Consider the following 17933-nt stretch of genomic DNA (forward strand, 5'->3'; position numbering starts at 1 on the left):
CTGGTGTTCTGTTTTTCATCAAGACGGCAAGTGCCAGTCCCCTTTCCTTCTTGACCTTCAGCACAACATTAAAACAACTGTCTTGTATGGCCCAGGCAGCCGCTGTCCCTACCTACCTTCTACATAGTTCATGTGTTCCGTTCCGTGTTCTGTCTCGGGGTCTGTATACTATAGTGCTATTAGAAGCTACGTCTTATCTTTGTGCAATCAGTGAGTTCCCTCCCCCGTCATCTATATCTCACTCAGGAGTAGATAGGAATGTACAGATCTTATGTGAGAAACTATCCATGTTCTGAATAATGTATAGCAAATGTAGAACAGATGTACTGGATCGGATTATCTTGCAATGGAGACACATTGCAAAACGTTAACAGTTTATTCCGTCTTATCACCATCTCACTAAATTACACATTCCTGTTTTAAATGCTTAAATGTACTTGCTTCAGAAAGTTCCACTCTACTGTTTGTTCTCATGTGTTTAGTATTTTATTATCCACACATTTTCAATATTTGAATGCAGAAGTTAGTGGTTAGTGGTTGTAGTGACTTCAGCAGAAGGTAGTGGTTAGTGGTTGTAGTGACTTCAGCAGAAGGTAGTGGTTAGTGGTTGTAGTGACTTCAGCAGAAGGTAGTGGTTAGTGGTTGTAGTGACTTCAGCAGAAGGTAGTGGTTGTAGTGACTTCAGCAGAAGGTAGTGGTTAGTGGTTGTAATGACTTCAGCAGAAGGTAGTGGTTGTAGTGACTTCAGCAGAAGGTAGTGGTTAGTGGTTGTAGCAACTGCTAGAGTTTGTCCCTCACCCCTGACTCCTAATCTATCCAAATAAACACTCTCCCTCTCTGGAGTGACTGCCTTCCCATCCCTCCCCACCCCCTCGCTCCCCACTGGGTGCAGGGGTTATCAGTGTAATCCCTCCTGTGTGCCCCCGCCCTTCCCAAATACCATCACCCACCCCTAACACACCCCAGCTGCCTCTGTACCCACCAGCACCACAGCAGCCCACAGACACGCACCCAGCAGAGAGGAGACAGGCAGGAGACAGAGGGGAGACTCCGTGACTAACCAAGCTGGAGTAAAAGTGAGGAAACGGCACGGCAGGAAATGAAGAGCCAGAGCCAAGCAGGAAAGCAACATTTGCCTTAACTGTTCAGAACGTCGGATTCAGCACAAAGCAAAAGAGAACGATAGTCACACTGACTGAGGGCTGTGAGGACACAAAGCATCTGCTGAATACCGGGAGTTTACCTTCTGGAAGACCTGGATACAGCAGAGAAAGGTCTGAACCCTCGACATAAAGGCTATCAACCTCCACCTGATCAATACCATCCCTCTGACCTCGGGATCTGGATGTTCATGCATTGGAGGGCGACCTCTTCTTCTCTCCACGGGCGTTCTCAGAGTGGGAGGACAGGTTAAAGAACAGAGTACATTCTCATCGTCTCACCGCGACTGTGAGAGGAGAGAGAGACAGATCCTCAGAACGACTCCACCAATCACACAGTGAGTAAACACATCTCACTGTGGTCGTTATGGGTGTCCAGGGATGAAGGAGGGACATGGAAACTAAAACTAAACATCCTAACATAGATCATGGTCAAGTCTCTTGCAGCGTGTAGTGTTTATGCTGCTAGTGACGAGACAATTAGCATTTGGCATTGTATTACAGGACAGTTGAATAACTTCAATTGAAGGGTTTGAATCCACCCGTTCATTGCTAGGTTCATATGGAGACTGAATGGAGAATTAACTATTTAAATCCATGATCCTTTTTACCATGATGTTCTCAGAGGTCATACATGCTGGTCATACATGCTACCTTCATCTCAATACCAACAGTCTAGTATTAGATTTGTGACCATTACACATGGCTGAGGTACCACCCCACTTCTAAAGACAACTGGAAAGTTGGGTGAAATATATATATTTTAAAGTCCATCATAATGATCCGTTTTCATTTCAAATCCAACTTAACTAAAGGTTGTTGACTGTTAAAATTAGCGGTAGAGGGTTTCTCAGAAGGGGTGTATGGGGGGGGGGGGGGGGGGGGGGGGGGGGGCTCGTTCCTGGCTCATTGTTCTGAGACTGTAGTCATCCAGGAGACTGGGGGTGGGGCCAAGGGAAGTCTATTTCCTACTTCCCCGAGTTGCGTAGTTATCTGTGTTTTCTTTCCGCAGCTCTCACCACTGTACTTTAGGAAACTTTGCTACTCTCACTTTAATGGAGCAACATTCAGAGGCTTTTTTCACTCTGTTATGTAAAAACATGGGCATGCCAAACAGATTCCTTTCTGTAAAGGGGATTCAATATCAGGCTCCCAGTCTATGTAACGGCAACTACTAAGGCACCCTAACAGAATAGAAGTAATAGGCCCGCCCAATACCACTTAACCCATAACCAACTGCACTGCCACTAGTAATAATGGTTATACCATTGTACTGTATGATATGCACATAAATTAATTAATTACTTAATTAAACAACCCTAATCATTTTGTTTTCTGAAGGCCCAGGGAGGATGAGTCTGTCGAGAAACGGGACCCTGGAGAAGGGCATCACCCAGCTGAATCACATTAATAATGGGGAACCTCTGTCATCACTGCCATCCCACCTCCAGCACACAGGCTCTGTGACCTCTGTCCCAAGGTCACCCACGGGGGGGTCAGGAGTGGTGGTGCCACCCCCGTACTCAGTGGCGGGCAGCGCATCAGGGGGTACAGACGCCCCTCTGGAGCTGAGAGGCTCTCTGGACTGCTGGGCGTGCTCAGTACTGGTGACGGCTCAGAACCTGATCATCGCACTGGTCAACGGCACACTGGCCAGCATCGTGTTCGGCACCATCTTGACCCCAGCGCTGGTCATGGTCGTGTTTGGCTTCCTGTGTCACTCCACGGTAAGACTGCCATCCAGGAAGGAAGTCTGTGTGTCTCAGAGAGATAGAAACAGAGAGGAAAGAGTCATTGACACGCGGGGAAAGGAAGAGCATGAGTCACCACCTGAACATTGCAGTGTGACACATGAGTGGTTTAAATATGTGTGTATGTCGTCCCCAGGTGCAGCCCAATGGCACGTCCCTGTACTGTTCAGACCTGCTGGATGACGGTGGCTGTGTGGCCCTGCTGGTGGTGGGCTTCATCCTGGTCACCCCCCTCCTGGTCCTGGCTCTGGCTGCCTACTGCCGCCTGGCCCGCCACCTCCAACTGGGCCTCTGTTTCATCCCCTATAGCAGGGCCGTATACAAGAACCTGCCTGCCTCGCGCCACCGTGGAGGGGACTGCTGCGGCCAGCATGGGGCCTCAGAGGGGGAGGGCAAAGGCAGTGTGTGGGTGTGAGTAGAGTAGATGTTGACCCAACCACCGATGCAGGGTCAGATAACATTTTCTTCCTCCTTATGGTGAAGGTTAGGATTGGGGGTCAAGTAATTTGATCCTAGATCTGTGGATAGGGGCAACTTGTACTTTGAGCAGGGAGGGGGAGAATGTGAAGGAATGGAGAAAGAAAACAGAGCATGAGGTGTGGAGATTATGGACATCTTTCATATGTCTGTAGGTCTGAGGGTGGTGTGGGGGTGGATCTTACAATACACTGGTTCTTTTATAAGTAAAGAGCAAAGGTGAAGCTGTAAAAACACACAACTATGCTACATGAAGTACTATCAAATATCCCTGTAACTACGCTGTAATTCAATGTCACATTATTGCGTTTGTTTTTTTAAATATTCAATAATGCTGTACTTTTATTACATTATGCTTGTTTAGAATAAAATATTCCATCATATCGAAAAAGTTGCTTTGTGTTAAAGAAATAAAGAAAAGGGAATCAGGTTCTGTTGTGGACTGTCTGGCATGAAATGGCAACACCTCCCTCTAGTGGATCACAAGATGTCCTCTACCATGACAATCCTGTGGGATACCAAGGCTACCATCTCTCTGATGCCATTTGGCAGCTGTCAAATATTGACTCTTTAATCCAAGTTTGAATGGAGTTATAGTCACAAATACATCCTATAAATGGTGTACAGAATCAATCAAAAAGCTTTTTATGACATCACTTCACTCAGTAACTTCATGACATCACTTCACTCAGTAACTTCATGACATCACTTCACTCAGGAAGGGTTTGCTTGGATTCCCTTGTTGGGCTTGAATAGAATGAGGACATTCATAGAAAACTGTTGACAACCTATACTCATATTTTGTGGATAACAAAAACAGTTGTCATGCAGTAATACATACATGAGTAACTTGCCAAATGTTTTTATTTTATTTTAAGTAAGCTAAAGCAATCAACTTCTGTCATGTTTATATAATCATGGCCTGTGAATAGCTGTTGTAACGTAATTGAGAATACCTGGAAAAAAATACTTTGAGTATATTACAGGCTTTCTAATTGCCCATTATAGCAATAGAATGGTATTAAATAGATAATCCCCCCAAAAAAGAGTATTAAAGCTATGCCAATTTCATATAAACAACTACAAAATAACCTATTTTCTCCCTGCCAGCTGTTGTGCTGTATGTCAGCTGTGGTGCTGTATGTCAGCTGTTGTGCTGTATGTCAGCTGTTGTGCTGTATGTCAGCTGTGGTGCTGTATGTCAGCTGTTGTGCTGTATGTCAGCTGTTGTGCTGTATGTCAGCTGTGGTGCTGTATGTCAGCTGTTGTGCTGTATGTCAGCTGTTGTGCTGTATGTCAGCTGTTGTGCTGTATGTCAGCTGTTGTGCTGTATGTCAGCTGTTGTGCTGTATGTCAGCTGTTGGAAAGTTCATTGCTCAGGGTCACCAAAGGTCAGTGTTGTTCTGCCTGTCATTCAAAATAGGTTATTCAGAAACAGGCAGGTAAGGACACCTTTCAGACATGATCAACGTTATGGTAGACTTTTGTGTTGGTTGAAAGCACTGGTGTCCTTGTGTTGATGATGGACAAGATAATAACAGCATATGTTGACCTTTAAAAAAATAAAATAAAAATTGTATCTTACTATGTGGAGGTATAATATGCAGAATAAAGTGTTTTACATATTAGTGTAGGTAAACACACCATCTTGACTAACATTGCATCCCTTACCAATTAGATCACCATTCATGTCCTTGTTTTTTACATTTTTTTTACAAGGATACACTTCACTTGAAATCTATTTACTGCCCATACTAAATTGCCAACACACACATACACTGTAAGTGCGGGGACAGCGTCAGGGGAAGCATGTTTTGTTTTGTGGCCACGCGCTGAGGGATTAGCTATTTAAAGACGCAGAGTCGACAGTGGAAAATTTCCATGCCCTTGTTGTATCAATGAGAGAATGATAGACGCTCTACCAGGGACAAGACAGGTTGCATTTACAGCATCAGTGGTCAGAGGAATGAGCTCTGACTGCCTCGTGACATCAAACCAGAAGATCAGACATCAAAAAGCAAATGATACCATTTTTTAGAGAACTCCAACTAAACCTACTCACAAAACAAGTTCATACCATTTTTATATTTTATTTACAGGTGAGTTATAGACTATTCTATTCTTTTGGCTATTCAATAGCACCATGACATACGGGGATATTTCAATGTTTTGTTTTCACATTTCGTATTCGGTTGATGTAACCTTCATACAGTTATTGATTGGTTGTAGGGTATGGCTACATTTGACTATTGTGATTTTTTAAATTTGAGTAATTGGGAAGGAGAGGGAGTAAGAGGACAAAACTCTTAATGGCCCAATGCAGCCATTATATAAATATAATTTCTGGGTACCAATTAAATATCTTAGTGTAGTCTAATAGTTTTCCATTAAAATTGACAAGAAAATGCTTTTTTAAAGCAAAAAATTATTTCTCAAGCAAGAAAACTGAAAACTAGCCATTGTCAGAGAGGTTTGGAACACTTTTTGTTATTGGTCTATTAACAAACGTACAAAACTCCTGCCCATGCAAACCTGCTGAATAGAAGGTCCTGTGTAGATTGCATTTTCAACCAGCAACTATCAGGAAATCAAACAATGATCAAATGTGTTTTACAGTGTTAGTTTCATCAGCTACTGTACAATATGATACAAAACACAAGAAAACATCATTTTGACTGCATTGGGCCTCTAAAATATTTGAAAGGCTATTGAAATTCAGAATTATTGCTCCGACATGATTTCTTAATTTGCATATAGCCCAGGCCTACTTTATACATGAGCTATTTTGTGCATAACAACACACAAAATCTCTCATTTTAAGATCAGAATTTAGAGAAATAAAAATGCAGTCATTAATTTCCGTTATGGGATACTGAGAGATCTGTCTGCCTTTCTCTGCGTAAATTGCTCTAGTTTCAATGGCAACAACAGATTATGCTACTGCCGGTTTATGTAACTGTCTTTTCAGAGAACGCAGTGTATCAATAGCCTACTGTAGCTTACCGGTTGACAGCAACAAGTCTGGCATGCGCACAAGTGTAGAACCCTCTGGACAGCACCTTTATACAGTAAGCAAAGTAATTGCACTTGCCCTGTAACCTTAGGGTTGCTGATCTCTCCACTTATTTGCTACACTGGTGGCAGCAGGACCCAGCCTTTGTAGTGCATCTGTTGTGCAGTTCTTATCCACCATTGGGGTTATTCCTGCAGGCCTGCCTCACAAAAGAGTAGCCTACAGTGTTTTGTCCCTGCACAGAGGTTAAGTCTGCACCCCCTAAATGTCTATACTTGTATCAGGTAGGACTATGTGAAATCATTGATATGGAACCTCACATTATTTCAGAATTGTGGGCACAAACCGAAATAGACCTAGGAAAACACACACAAGCAATAACAGCTTAGTTGGGCATGTGGGGATCACCATGTTGAGGTTGCCTTGTCCTGTACTGTAAAGGAGAGAGATCTGAGATTAGATAATCTTGTTGGCAGTGTTTTCCCTTGTTCTCACAATTCCCTGAAGAAACACGCTAAGCCTCCTGGGATTTGCTGCTCGCCATAATTTAAGGTTACTTTCGTAACCACGGTCCTAAGATAATATGAGTGATATGATATGTACAGTGCCTTGCAAAAGTATTCATTGCCCTTTGCATTTTTCCTACTTTGTTGCATTACAGCCTGTTATTTAAATGGATTTTTATTTCATGTAACGGACATACACAAAATAGTCCAAATTGGTGAAGTGAAATGAAAAAAAGTACTTTTTTTTTTTTAAACGGAAAAGTGGTGCATGCATATGTATCCACCCCCTTTACTATGAAGCCCCTAAATAAGATCTGGTGAAATTGAGCTTTTTAGCCATCAAGGAAAGCGCAAACCCAACACCTTTCATCACCCCGAGAATGCCATCCCCACAATGAAGCATGGTGGTGGCAGCACCATGCTGTGGGGATGTTTTCATTGGCAGGGACTGGGAAACTGGTCAGAATTGAAAGAATGATGGATGGCGCTAAATACAGGGAAATTCATGAGGGAAACCTGTTTCAGTCTTCCAGAGATTTGAGACTGGGACGAATGTTCACCTTCCAGCAGGACAATGACCCTAACCCTAAGTATACTGCTAAAGCAACACTTTAGTGGTTTAAGGGGAACATTTAAATGTCTTGGAATGGCCTAGTTAAAGCCCAGACCTCAAATCATTTGAGAATCTGTGGTATGACTTAAAGATTGTTGTACACCAGCGGTACCCTTTGGGGGGGTGAATAGTTATGCACGTACAAGTTTTCCGTTTTTTTGTTTTATTTCTTGTTTGTTTCACAAGAAAAAATATTTTGCATCTTCAAAGTGGTAGGCATGTTGTGTAATTATACAAACCACCAAAATCTATTTTCATTCCAGCGTGTAAGGCAACAAAATAGGAAAAATGCCAAGGGGAGGGAATACTTTTGCAAGCCACTGTACACTACATGACTAAAAGTATGTGGACATCTGCTCAAACACCAAAATCATGGGCATTAATATGGAGTTGGTGCCCCCTTTACTGCTACGACAGCCTCCACTCTGGGAAGGCTTTCCACTAAATGTTGGAACATTGCTGCAGGGACTTGATTCCATTCAGCCACAAGAGCGTTAGTGGGGTTGGGCACTGATGTTGGGCGATTAGGCCTTGCTCACAGTCGGCATTCCAATTAATCCCAAAGGTGTTCAATATGGTTGAGGTCAGGGCTCTGTGCAGGTCAGTCAAGTTCTTCCACACCGATCTCGACAAACCAATTCTGTGTGGACCTTGCTTTGTGCACAGGGGCATTGTTATCCTGAAATAGAAAAGGGTCTTCCCCAAACTGTTGCCACAAAGTTGGAAGCACAGAATCGTCTAGAATATCCTTGTATGCTGTAGTGTTAAGATTTCCCTTTACTGGAACTAAGAGGCCTAGCCCAAACCATGAAAAACAGCCCCTGACCATTATTCCTCCTCCATCAAACTTTAAAGTTGGCTCTATGCATTGGGGCAGGTAGTGTTCTCCTGGCATCCACCAGACCCAGATTCGTCTGTTGGACTTCCAAATGGTGAAGCGGGATTCATCACTCCAGAGAACGAGTTTCCACTGCTCCAGAGTCCAATAACGTTGAGCTTTACACCACTCCAGCCGACGCTTGGCATTGGCATGGTGATCTTCTATGCGGCTGCTCGGCCATGGAAACCCATTTCATGAAGCTCCCGATGAACAGTTCTTGTGCTGATGTTGCTTCCAAAGGCAGTTTGGAACTCGGTAGTGAGTGTTGCAACTGAAGACAGATGATTTTTATGAGCTACAGCACTCGACGGTCCCGTTCAGTGAGCTTGTGTAGCCTACCACTCCACGGCTTAGTCGTATACTTTTGTATAGTGGGGCAAAAAAGTATTTAGTCAGCCACCAATTGTGCAAGTTCTCCCACTTAAAAAGATGAGAGAGGCCAGTAATTTTCACCATAGGTACACTTCAACTATGACAGACAAAATGAGAGAAAAAATCCAGAAAATCACATTGTAGGATTTTTTATGAATTTATTAGCAAATTATGGTGGAAAATAAGTATTTGGTCAATAACAAAAGTTTATCTAATACTTTGTTATATACCCTTTGTTGGCAATGACAGAGGTCAAACGTTTTCTGTAAGTTTTCACAAGGTTTTCACACACTGTTGCTGGTATTTTGGCACAATTTTCCATGCAGATCTCCTCTAGAGCAGTGATGTTTTGGGGCTGTTGCTGGGCAACACAGACTTTCAACTCCCTCCAAATATTTTCTATGGGGTTGAGATCTGGAGACTGGCTAGGCCACTCCAGGACCTTGAAATGCTTCTTACAAAGCCACTCCTTCGTTGCCCGGGCGGTGTGTTTGGGATCATTGTCATGCTGAAAGACCCAGCCACGTATCATCTTCACTGCCCTTGCTGATGGAAGGAGGTTTTCACTCAAAATCTCACGATACATGGCCCCATTCATTATTTCCTTTACACGGATCAGCCGTCCTGGTCCCTTTGCAGAAAAACAGCCCCAAAGCATGATGTTTCCACCCCCATGCTTCACCGTAGGTATGGTGTTCTTTGGATGCAACTCAGCATTCTTTGTCCTCCAAACACGACAAGTTGAGTTTTTACCAAAAAGTTATATTTTGGTTTCATCTGACCATATGACATTTTCCCAATCTTCTTCTGGATCATCCAAATGCTCTCTAGCAAACTTCAGACGGGCCTGGACAGGTACTGGCTTAAGCAGGGGGACACGTCTGGCACTGCAGGATTTGATTCCCTGGCGGCGTAGTGTGTTACTGATGGCAGGCTTTGTTACTTTGGTCCCAGCTCTCTGCAGGTCATTCACTAGGTCCCCCCGTGTGGTTCTGGGATTTTTGCTCACCGTTCTTGTGATCATTTTGACCCCACGGGGTGAGATCTTGCGTGGAGCCCCAGATCGAGGGAGATTATCAGTGGTCTTGTATGTCTTCCATTTCCTAATAATTGCTCCCACAGTTGATTTCTTCAAATCAAGCTGCTTACCTATTGCAGATTCAGTCTTCCCAGCCTGGTGTAGGTCTACAATTTTGTCTCTGGTGTCCTTTGACAGCTCTTTGGTCTTGGCCATAGTGGAGTTTGGAGTGTGACTGTTTGAGGTTGTGGGCAGGTGTCTTTTATACTGATAACAAGTTCAAACAGGTGCCATTAATACAGGTAACGAGTGGAGGACAGAGGAGCCTCTTAAATAAACATTTTTGGGGGGTTAAAAAAAATACTAATTCACAAAAGTAGTGCACTGGGCCTTTAATAGTCCTATATTAGCCCGATATAGCTATCTACCCCCAAACTACTTCCCGACAACATTGTGATTTCTTTTTTTCTTACATTACTTGATAACTCAACCACATGTGAATCTAAACTAGATGTTGAACTGAGGTATGTGCCTCGTGGGTTATTTCATTTAAAAGCTCCCTTTGATGAATTGTCTGTTTTTAATCTATTCGATCTTCTGTCATAGCTGGAAGTAATAATTTAAATGGTTCACAGCCTCCAGGGTCCAAAATATTAAGAAAATACCATAAAGCTATCACTCTCTCTCTCTTTCTCTCTCTCTCTCTTAAACATAAAAACTATCAATATATTTTATTATGATAGTCCTAAAACCAAACCAGAATGACACATTTAGGGAAAGTTTGGAGTGTGTCAGTTTTAGAAATGTATAACAACCCAATTTTGCTGGTGCAATTCATATAGAGGGATGAGTAGCTCTTAAATTCCCTGAAAAAGGCTCATAATTCATTTGCAATATGGTTGTTGAAGTTTTCTCAGTTTTCAGGTTTTGAAAGGTATAGAGTGCCCAGTGCTAATGCTTCTTTTAAATAACAAAATCCTTGTTCTCTCTTTTCAGACTGGCTCCTCGAGCTGCTGCGCCCATGGGTGTGAAGGTTCTCCAGTGTTTTCCCTGGTACAGGAGGTGTAAAGACAGAGGCAAGGGCAGACACTGCCCCCCTAAAGCAGGTAACAACACCAACTACAGTTTTTGCAGGAGTGTGATGCCTACAGTGGCTTGCAAATGTATTCATCCCCCTTGGCATTTTTCCTATTTTGTTGCCTTACAACCTGGAATTAAAATACATTTTGGGGGGGATTTGTATAATTTGATTTACACAACATGCCTACCACTTTGAAGATGCAAAATATTTTTGGGTGAAACAAACAAGAAATAAGACAAAAAAACTGAACTTGAGCGTGCATAACTATTCACCCTCCAAAGTCTATATTTTGTTGATCCACCTTTTGCAGCAATTAGACCTGTAAGTATCTTGGGGTATGTCTCTATAAGCTTGGCACATCTAGCCACTGGGATGTTTGCCCATTCTTCAAGGCAAAACTGCTCCAGCTCCTTCAAGTTGGATGGGTTCCGCTGGTATTCAGCAATCTTTAAGTCATACCACAGATTCTTCATTGGATTGAGGTCCAAGTCTCAAATCTCTGAAAGACTGAAACAGGTTTCCCTCACGAATTTCCCTGTATTTAGAGCCATCCATCATTCTTTCAATTCTGACCAGTTTCCCAGTCCCTGCCAATGGAAAACATCCCCACAGCATGATGCTGCCACCACCATGCTTCATTGTGGGGATGGTGTTCTCGGGGTGATGTGAGGTGTTGGGTTTGCTCTTTCCTTGATGGCCAAAAAGCAACATTTTAGTCTCATCTGACCAGAGTACCTTCTTCCATATGTTTGGGGAGTCTTCCGAAAAGCCCTGCTCTGTAGAGTGTACGGCTTAAGGTCCTATTGACAAGTACTCCAATCTCCGTTGTGGAGCTTTGCAGCTCCTTCAGGGTTATCTTTGGTCTCTTTGTTGCTTCTCTGATTAATGCCCTCCATGCCTGGTCTGTGAATTTTGGTGGACGGCCCACTCTTGGCAGGTTTGTTGTGGTGCCATATTCTTTCCATTTTTTAATCATGGATTTAATGGTGCTCCGTGGGATGTTCAAAGTTTCAGATATTTTTTTTTAGAACCCAACCGTGATCTGTACTTCTCCACAACTTTGATCCTGACCTGTTTGGAGAAATCCTTGGTCTTCATGGTGCCGCTTGCTTGATGGTGCCCCTTGCTTGGTGGTGTTGCAGACTCTGGGGCCTTTCAGAACAGGTGTTGAGAACAGGTACTGAGATCATGTGACAGATCATGTGACACTTAGATTGCACACACGTCTTTATTTAACTAATTATATGACTTTCACAAGTTTGAGGGATTTCAAAAATTGTAACAGTTCAATGAAAAAAAACGACAAAATAAGGAATTTTTCCACCTCATTTACATTTGTGAATATAAAATTTGACCAAGAGAGTAATAATGTTAATAAAATAGTTATGATCGCAATTACAAGGATAAGCATAATGTAACATAGGTAATTCTGGAGCTTTTATACACAACCATCCATGAATTTCAGTCCATAGTTCACTAGAATGGTGGCATGAAAAAAAATACATTCTCTATAGATTCTGAATCAGAATCAGGGGAACAAAAACCACAAGGCATTTTGTCAAAATTGAATCTTTTGTGCAAGAAATCATTAACAGGGTAGATAGAAGAAAACATTTTAAAATGAGTTTCTTTAACTTTTGGGATAACTGGACAAGTAAGGTAAAACGTTGCTGGGAGGATGTCATGTCATTGGAGGAGTGGTGAGTGACCGACTTTTTTCATTTATAGACTTTTTCAGTGGCTACAGCTAGAGATGCTGGTGTCATTTGGTAACCTAGCAAGAAATGTGAATCGCTTTGCTAGCTAGTTATGCTTAACTTGAACGACTGTTATGGCTATCTAGTCCAATTTCAGAGCACTCTCCTTGTCTGTGTATGCCAGAGCGCAGAATAACTGATGAATTGACGAACACTTAACACTGGCTGAATATGACCGGTGTCAGTAAACGTTGGCAAAGAAAGTAATTCAATTATTGCTATCAGCACAGTTAACGTTAGTCACTACGCTCTAGATAACATGTAAACAGCCTTACCAGCTCTGCTAGGGCAAGTAAAATGGTCAGAGCGAGGTGTTCTCTCATTTGTGTCTGGAAGTAGTTAGCAGGTTAGCCAATTTTAGCCACTTTGAATTTACCAACAGACAATCTGACAGCACTCTGCGTTTACGAACGACCCAGAGTGCACTCTGAAACACTGAGTGATTTTATTTGTAAATCAAATGGGTTTACATTTTTTTGATCCATCAGCCACCGGCCCAAGCTCCTAACCGCCAGGCCACCAGCCATCCAAGATCCCCCCCACAGTATCCCAAGAGCTGCCCTTTAAACCCACAGTACCCCAAGAGCTGCCCTTTAAACCCCCCCCCCCCCCCCCCCACACACACACACACACAGTCCCCCCTCCCCTGAGAAAATAAGATACAAATAAAGTAGAAAAAATATTCCATTCCACACCCCCAAGACCTCCCTCAGTAACCAAGAAAATGAACAAAAGAGAAAGACAAAGGAAAACAGAAAGCAAAAAACATCAAGGACAACTGAATATGTTTAAGTGCATGTATGGCACTATTTACATGTGTGTGTGACCATGTATGTGCACCTGTGTGCATTTGAATGAGTGTGTGTGTATATGCATGTGTACAAACACCTGTACAGCATCAGCCTCAGGCAAACCGGCATTAGCAGTAACAACATTGCCCCTCAGTGTCATTCAAACTTACTTTTTGTTATGTTTTATTTTGACTTTATTTTTTATACTATCATCTTTGACCATCATTCCATCCCTCAGCTTCCCTCAGCCCATCCCACCTATCTCTGCTGGCCACCCTCTTCGGAATTCTATGCACCATATATCTTTCAGCTATGCTGTGATGTTTAACATACAATTTCAATCCATCTAATCGAATAGAATCCACAGATTGAAGATAAATATTTTTACTAAGAGTATTAGTATATTAGCTATTGACTGACCCGGTCTCTCCAGATCTCCCAACAGTACTACTTCTAGGGTCAATTTTAGATCAATGTTATGCATTTTCAACCATTCCTGAACCGGAGAGCAGAAACAGGCACCCTTAGTTGTCAATGAAATGTATTTGGCATCGATCAAATGGGTTGGCAGGTAAGTTCCCATTCAGTTGTCAAAACGTGTCTTGGAACATGCGTGCGTGCATTGGCAGGCAAGCTGCAGAAGGACGAGCAGGCTACTATTCCCCATCGTTTATCAGTGCAATTTTGACGGCTAACTAGCTGAAAAAGTTTGAGGGTTTATCTAATGTTCCCTCATTAGATTTTTGCTCATTTTGCTCTGGCTAGCATTAGTTGTTGAGGTTGTTGTTGTTGTTGATGTGCATAACTGAAGGGGAGACTACTTTTCATGGTTGTTTGATCAATAGGTATGTCAAGTTCCCAAATGTAAGAGTCCTCCCATGGTATTTACTGGTTTGCAGAAATCCATTCAGATGTATTTTATGGCTTTTGGCGAATGCTTTTCAAATGATCTAAATTGTGCTGTTGCTACTGCCTGTAAACACACAGTCCAGTTCAAAGTGAATGATGGCAGGCCCTTCTGGCAAATGGCTTATTTGCACAAAGGCTTATTTGCATATAAAGGCCTACTGTAGCTCTTATTGGCTATGGTGCACCGGTCTGCGTAGACTCCAGTCCTGGACGAGACAGATGTCTTTATTTAGTTTTATTTAGTGCAGTGTCTATTAATAGTCCAAATGCACAGCTGCTTTCCCACTCTATATTTATATAGAATTTCCACAAATGCCTTACTCTACGCCATTCCCAAACATTCTATGAATTTATGAAACTGTGAAAATGACCATATCTAAGTGCTCGCTTGTCATCTTATTTGTATTTATTATGGATCACCATTAGCTGAGCTACTCTTCCTGGGGTCAAGCAAAATTAAGGCAGTTATACATTTCTATAAACCTTACAGTACATTCACAACAGATTTCACAACACATTAAGTGTGTGCCCTCAGGCCCTTACTCTACTACCACATATCTACAACACAAAATCCATGTGTGCACGTGTGTATAGTGCGTATCTTATCATGTGTGTCTGTATGCATGTCTCTGTGCCTATGTTTGTGTTGTTCACAGTCCCCACTGTTCCATAAGGTGTATTTTTATGTATTTTTAAATCTGATTTTACTGCTTGCATGAGTTACTTGACGTGGAATAGAAGTTCCATTTAGTCATGGCTCTTTGTAGTACTGTGCGCCTCCCATAGTCTGTTCTGGACTTGGGGACTGTGAAGAGACCTCTGGTGGGATGTATTGTGGGGTATGCATGGGTGTCCGATGCATTGGTGTCCGAGCTGTGTGCCAGTAGTTCGAACAGACAGCTTTGTGCATTCAACATGTCATTAACTCTCACAAATACAAGTAGTGATGAAGTCAATCTCTTTGAGCCAGAAGAGATTGACATGCATATTATTAATGTTAGCTCTCTTTGTAAAACCAGGGGCCAGCCGTGCTGCCCTGTTCTGAGCCAAAGGTCCCTCTTTGTAGCACCTGACCACCTGACTGAACAGTAGTCCAGGTGTGACAAAACTAGGGCCTGTAGGACCTGCTGTCACACCCTGACCATAGTTATCTTTGTTTTCTTTATTCTTTTGTTTTGTTTTGTGACAAGGGTGGTTTGTTTAGTTTTTGTATTATCTAGTTTTTTTTTTGTATGTCTAGGGTTTTTCTAGTCTAGGTGTTTATATGTCTATGGTTGCCTAGATTGGTTCTCAATCAGAGGCAGCTGTTTATCGTTGTCTCTGATTGGGGACCATATTTAGGTAGCCATATTCCTTGGATAGTTTGTGTGTTGTTATTCTATGTTTAGTTGCTTGTTTGCACTAGTCATATAGCGTCACGGTTCGTTCTGTTGTTTTGTTCAGTGTTCGTTCTTCCATTAAAAGAAGATGTACGCTTACAACGCTGCGCCTTGGTCTCCTCACTATGACAAACGTGACACCTGCCTTGTTTTTATTGGTGTTAAGAAGGCAGAACAGCGCTTTATTATGGACAGACTTCTCCCCATCTTAGCTACTGTTGTATCAATATTTTTTGACCATAGTAGTTTACAATCCAGGAATACTCCAAGCAGTTAGTCCACTCAACTTGCTCCACATTATTCATTACAATATTTAAGGTTTAGTGAATGATTTGTCCCAATTACAATGCTTTTATTTTTTGACATTTTTAGGACTAACTTATTCCTTGCAACACATTCGGAAAACTAACTGCAGCTCTTTGTTAAGTGCTGCAGTAATTTCAGTTGCGGTACTAGCTGACGTGTATAGTGTTAAGTCATCTGCAAAGCCAGTGACATGTCGTTAGTAAAGATTGAAAGAAGTATTCTTCCGCGGGGTGTATATGAATAGATTTTTATAAGATTTCATGGTGCTAGTGCTGTCTGTTCGACTTTAAGGCCATTTTACAATTGACTTGGAATGTCATTTTGGACTGACAACCCTGTGACAGTTCATCATCATCAATAGTAGGACAGTATGGGAATGTGACTTCCCAACAGAGATTAATGTCAGTATTAATGTAATATTAATGGGGTTTTAATTCTCTCATCTCTCCTTTTCCTGTTTAGTTCCATACATTGAAGCGGAGCCCCAGTTTGCCCCGACAACCTATGCCAGCGCTGGAGGAGGAGTTGTCTACTTTTCCCACAAGGCAAGAGTGGCCTACAGACATCAGATGGAAGGCAACGTTATAGATACCACCTACTGACCCCTAGCCTCATCCTGCAGCCCCTGCTGCAGAAACACCCCTCAAAGACTGTCTGCTCAGAATCCTCTGTCTCACAACAGACTATATCCCAGTTCTTCAATGATCTTGTTTGTAGTTGAGGAGCTCAGTTCATCTCAATGTTAGAGATAGTTGCTTGAATGAAGATGGAGGCTGAGTAGCACTTTTGAGAACAGTCTGATAGGCTTACGACATTTTTTGACAGAATTGGAAGAAAACACTTTTGTAGATAAGGGTAAAGAAAATGTGTTTACGCTATTACCTTAAAGTGCATTCTTCTTGTTTTATCATTTGTCACTTTATTTATTGTTCTAGGGTCAATGTTGTGTATTTATTGTTTTAGGTTGAATATTTTGCATCTAAATTACGTTTTGTAGTTGTCCATTTGCTGTAAAATCCCATCTAGCAACTGGTGTTGTAGACTAGTCATAACTAATGCACGGCTATGCGATGAATGCTATAATTCTACAACTGTCAATTATTTCTGTCACTTTATATTCTATTTGTGTTGTTTCTTTTGAAATAATGGAACAAAACTAATGTTACATTACTAATAATGTAACAAAGTATGTTTTAAAATAGTGTTGGATAGTTGCAAATGAATTGTCTTGCAGTTTGATTATGGAACATTGCTACAGTGTCCGTCTAGCTCGGTCCATTTTCACTGTTATCCTATCACAGCCTTTCAATAGTTTTGAGTAAGAATGGGATATACTCAACAAACAGGCCTTTACGAGTAAGGGATAATCAACTAAAATAATGAACAACGTGGAAGGTGTGTTCCAAGATGCGCTAGCAAGGTGGCATCTAACAAATGACACATTCTTTTCCAGAGAACACAGAGCCCTGAGTTGATTATCCCTTTTATAACATGGCTCAAATTGTTTTAAAAAAAAACATAATTTGTACATTTTTATTTAACCTTTATTTAACTATGCAAGACCGCTAAGAAAAAAATCTTATTTAGAATGACAGCCTACCGGGCAACAGTGGGTTGGTTAACTGCCTTGTTCAGGGGCAGAATGGCAGCTTTTTACCTTGTCAGTTCAGGATTCAATCCAGCAACCTTACGGTTACAGGCCCAACGCTCTAACCACTAGGCTACCTGCAGCCCTGGCATTTACCTTTAGAAATGTGTTCACTTTGCAGGTAGAAATGTGTTCAACATTCACTGAAGTAGCTAGCAAGTTTACTAGATAGCTGCAGGAGATGCCTTGGTAACCAAACAGACTTGCTGGTTTAGCTAACCATCAGATTGCTATTATGAAAATCAAATTCAACAATGCCAATAGTGTTTTCA

The 17933-nt window shown here is 42.0% G+C and overlaps 1 protein-coding gene and 1 long non-coding RNA gene across 2 annotated transcripts; both read left to right on the top strand.

The window, feature by feature from the left end:
- Window positions 1-957: 957 nt before the first annotated feature.
- On the top strand, window positions 958-4246 carry tmem88a (transmembrane protein 88 a). Its single transcript, XM_021618529.2, has 3 exons — window positions 958-1498; window positions 2502-2887; window positions 3048-4246. The coding sequence occupies exons 2-3, from the start codon at window positions 2513-2515 to the stop codon at window positions 3324-3326; spliced, it is 654 nt and encodes a 217-aa protein (XP_021474204.1). The 5' UTR covers window positions 958-1498; window positions 2502-2512; the 3' UTR covers window positions 3327-4246.
- Window positions 4247-5265: 1019 nt separating this feature from the next.
- Window positions 5266-17595, top strand: LOC110533942. The gene is made up of 3 exons (XR_002475064.2): window positions 5266-5487; window positions 10787-10896; window positions 16476-17595. It is a non-coding gene; the product is annotated as an uncharacterized LOC110533942 (long non-coding RNA).
- Window positions 17596-17933: the final 338 nt, after the last annotated feature.

Source organism: Oncorhynchus mykiss, chromosome 10, assembly GCF_013265735.2.
Source record: "Oncorhynchus mykiss isolate Arlee chromosome 10, USDA_OmykA_1.1, whole genome shotgun sequence".
Classification (NCBI taxonomy): Eukaryota; Metazoa; Chordata; class Actinopteri; order Salmoniformes; family Salmonidae; genus Oncorhynchus; species Oncorhynchus mykiss.

Coding starts and splice junctions, on each gene's coding strand:
- tmem88a (XM_021618529.2), top strand. CDS start 2,513: ATGAGTCTGTCGAGAAACGGGACCCTGGAGAAGGGCATCACCCAGCTG. Junction 2,888..3,047: donor GCTTCCTGTGTCACTCCACG/GTAAGACTGCCA, acceptor TGTCGTCCCCAG/GTGCAGCCCAATGGCACGTC.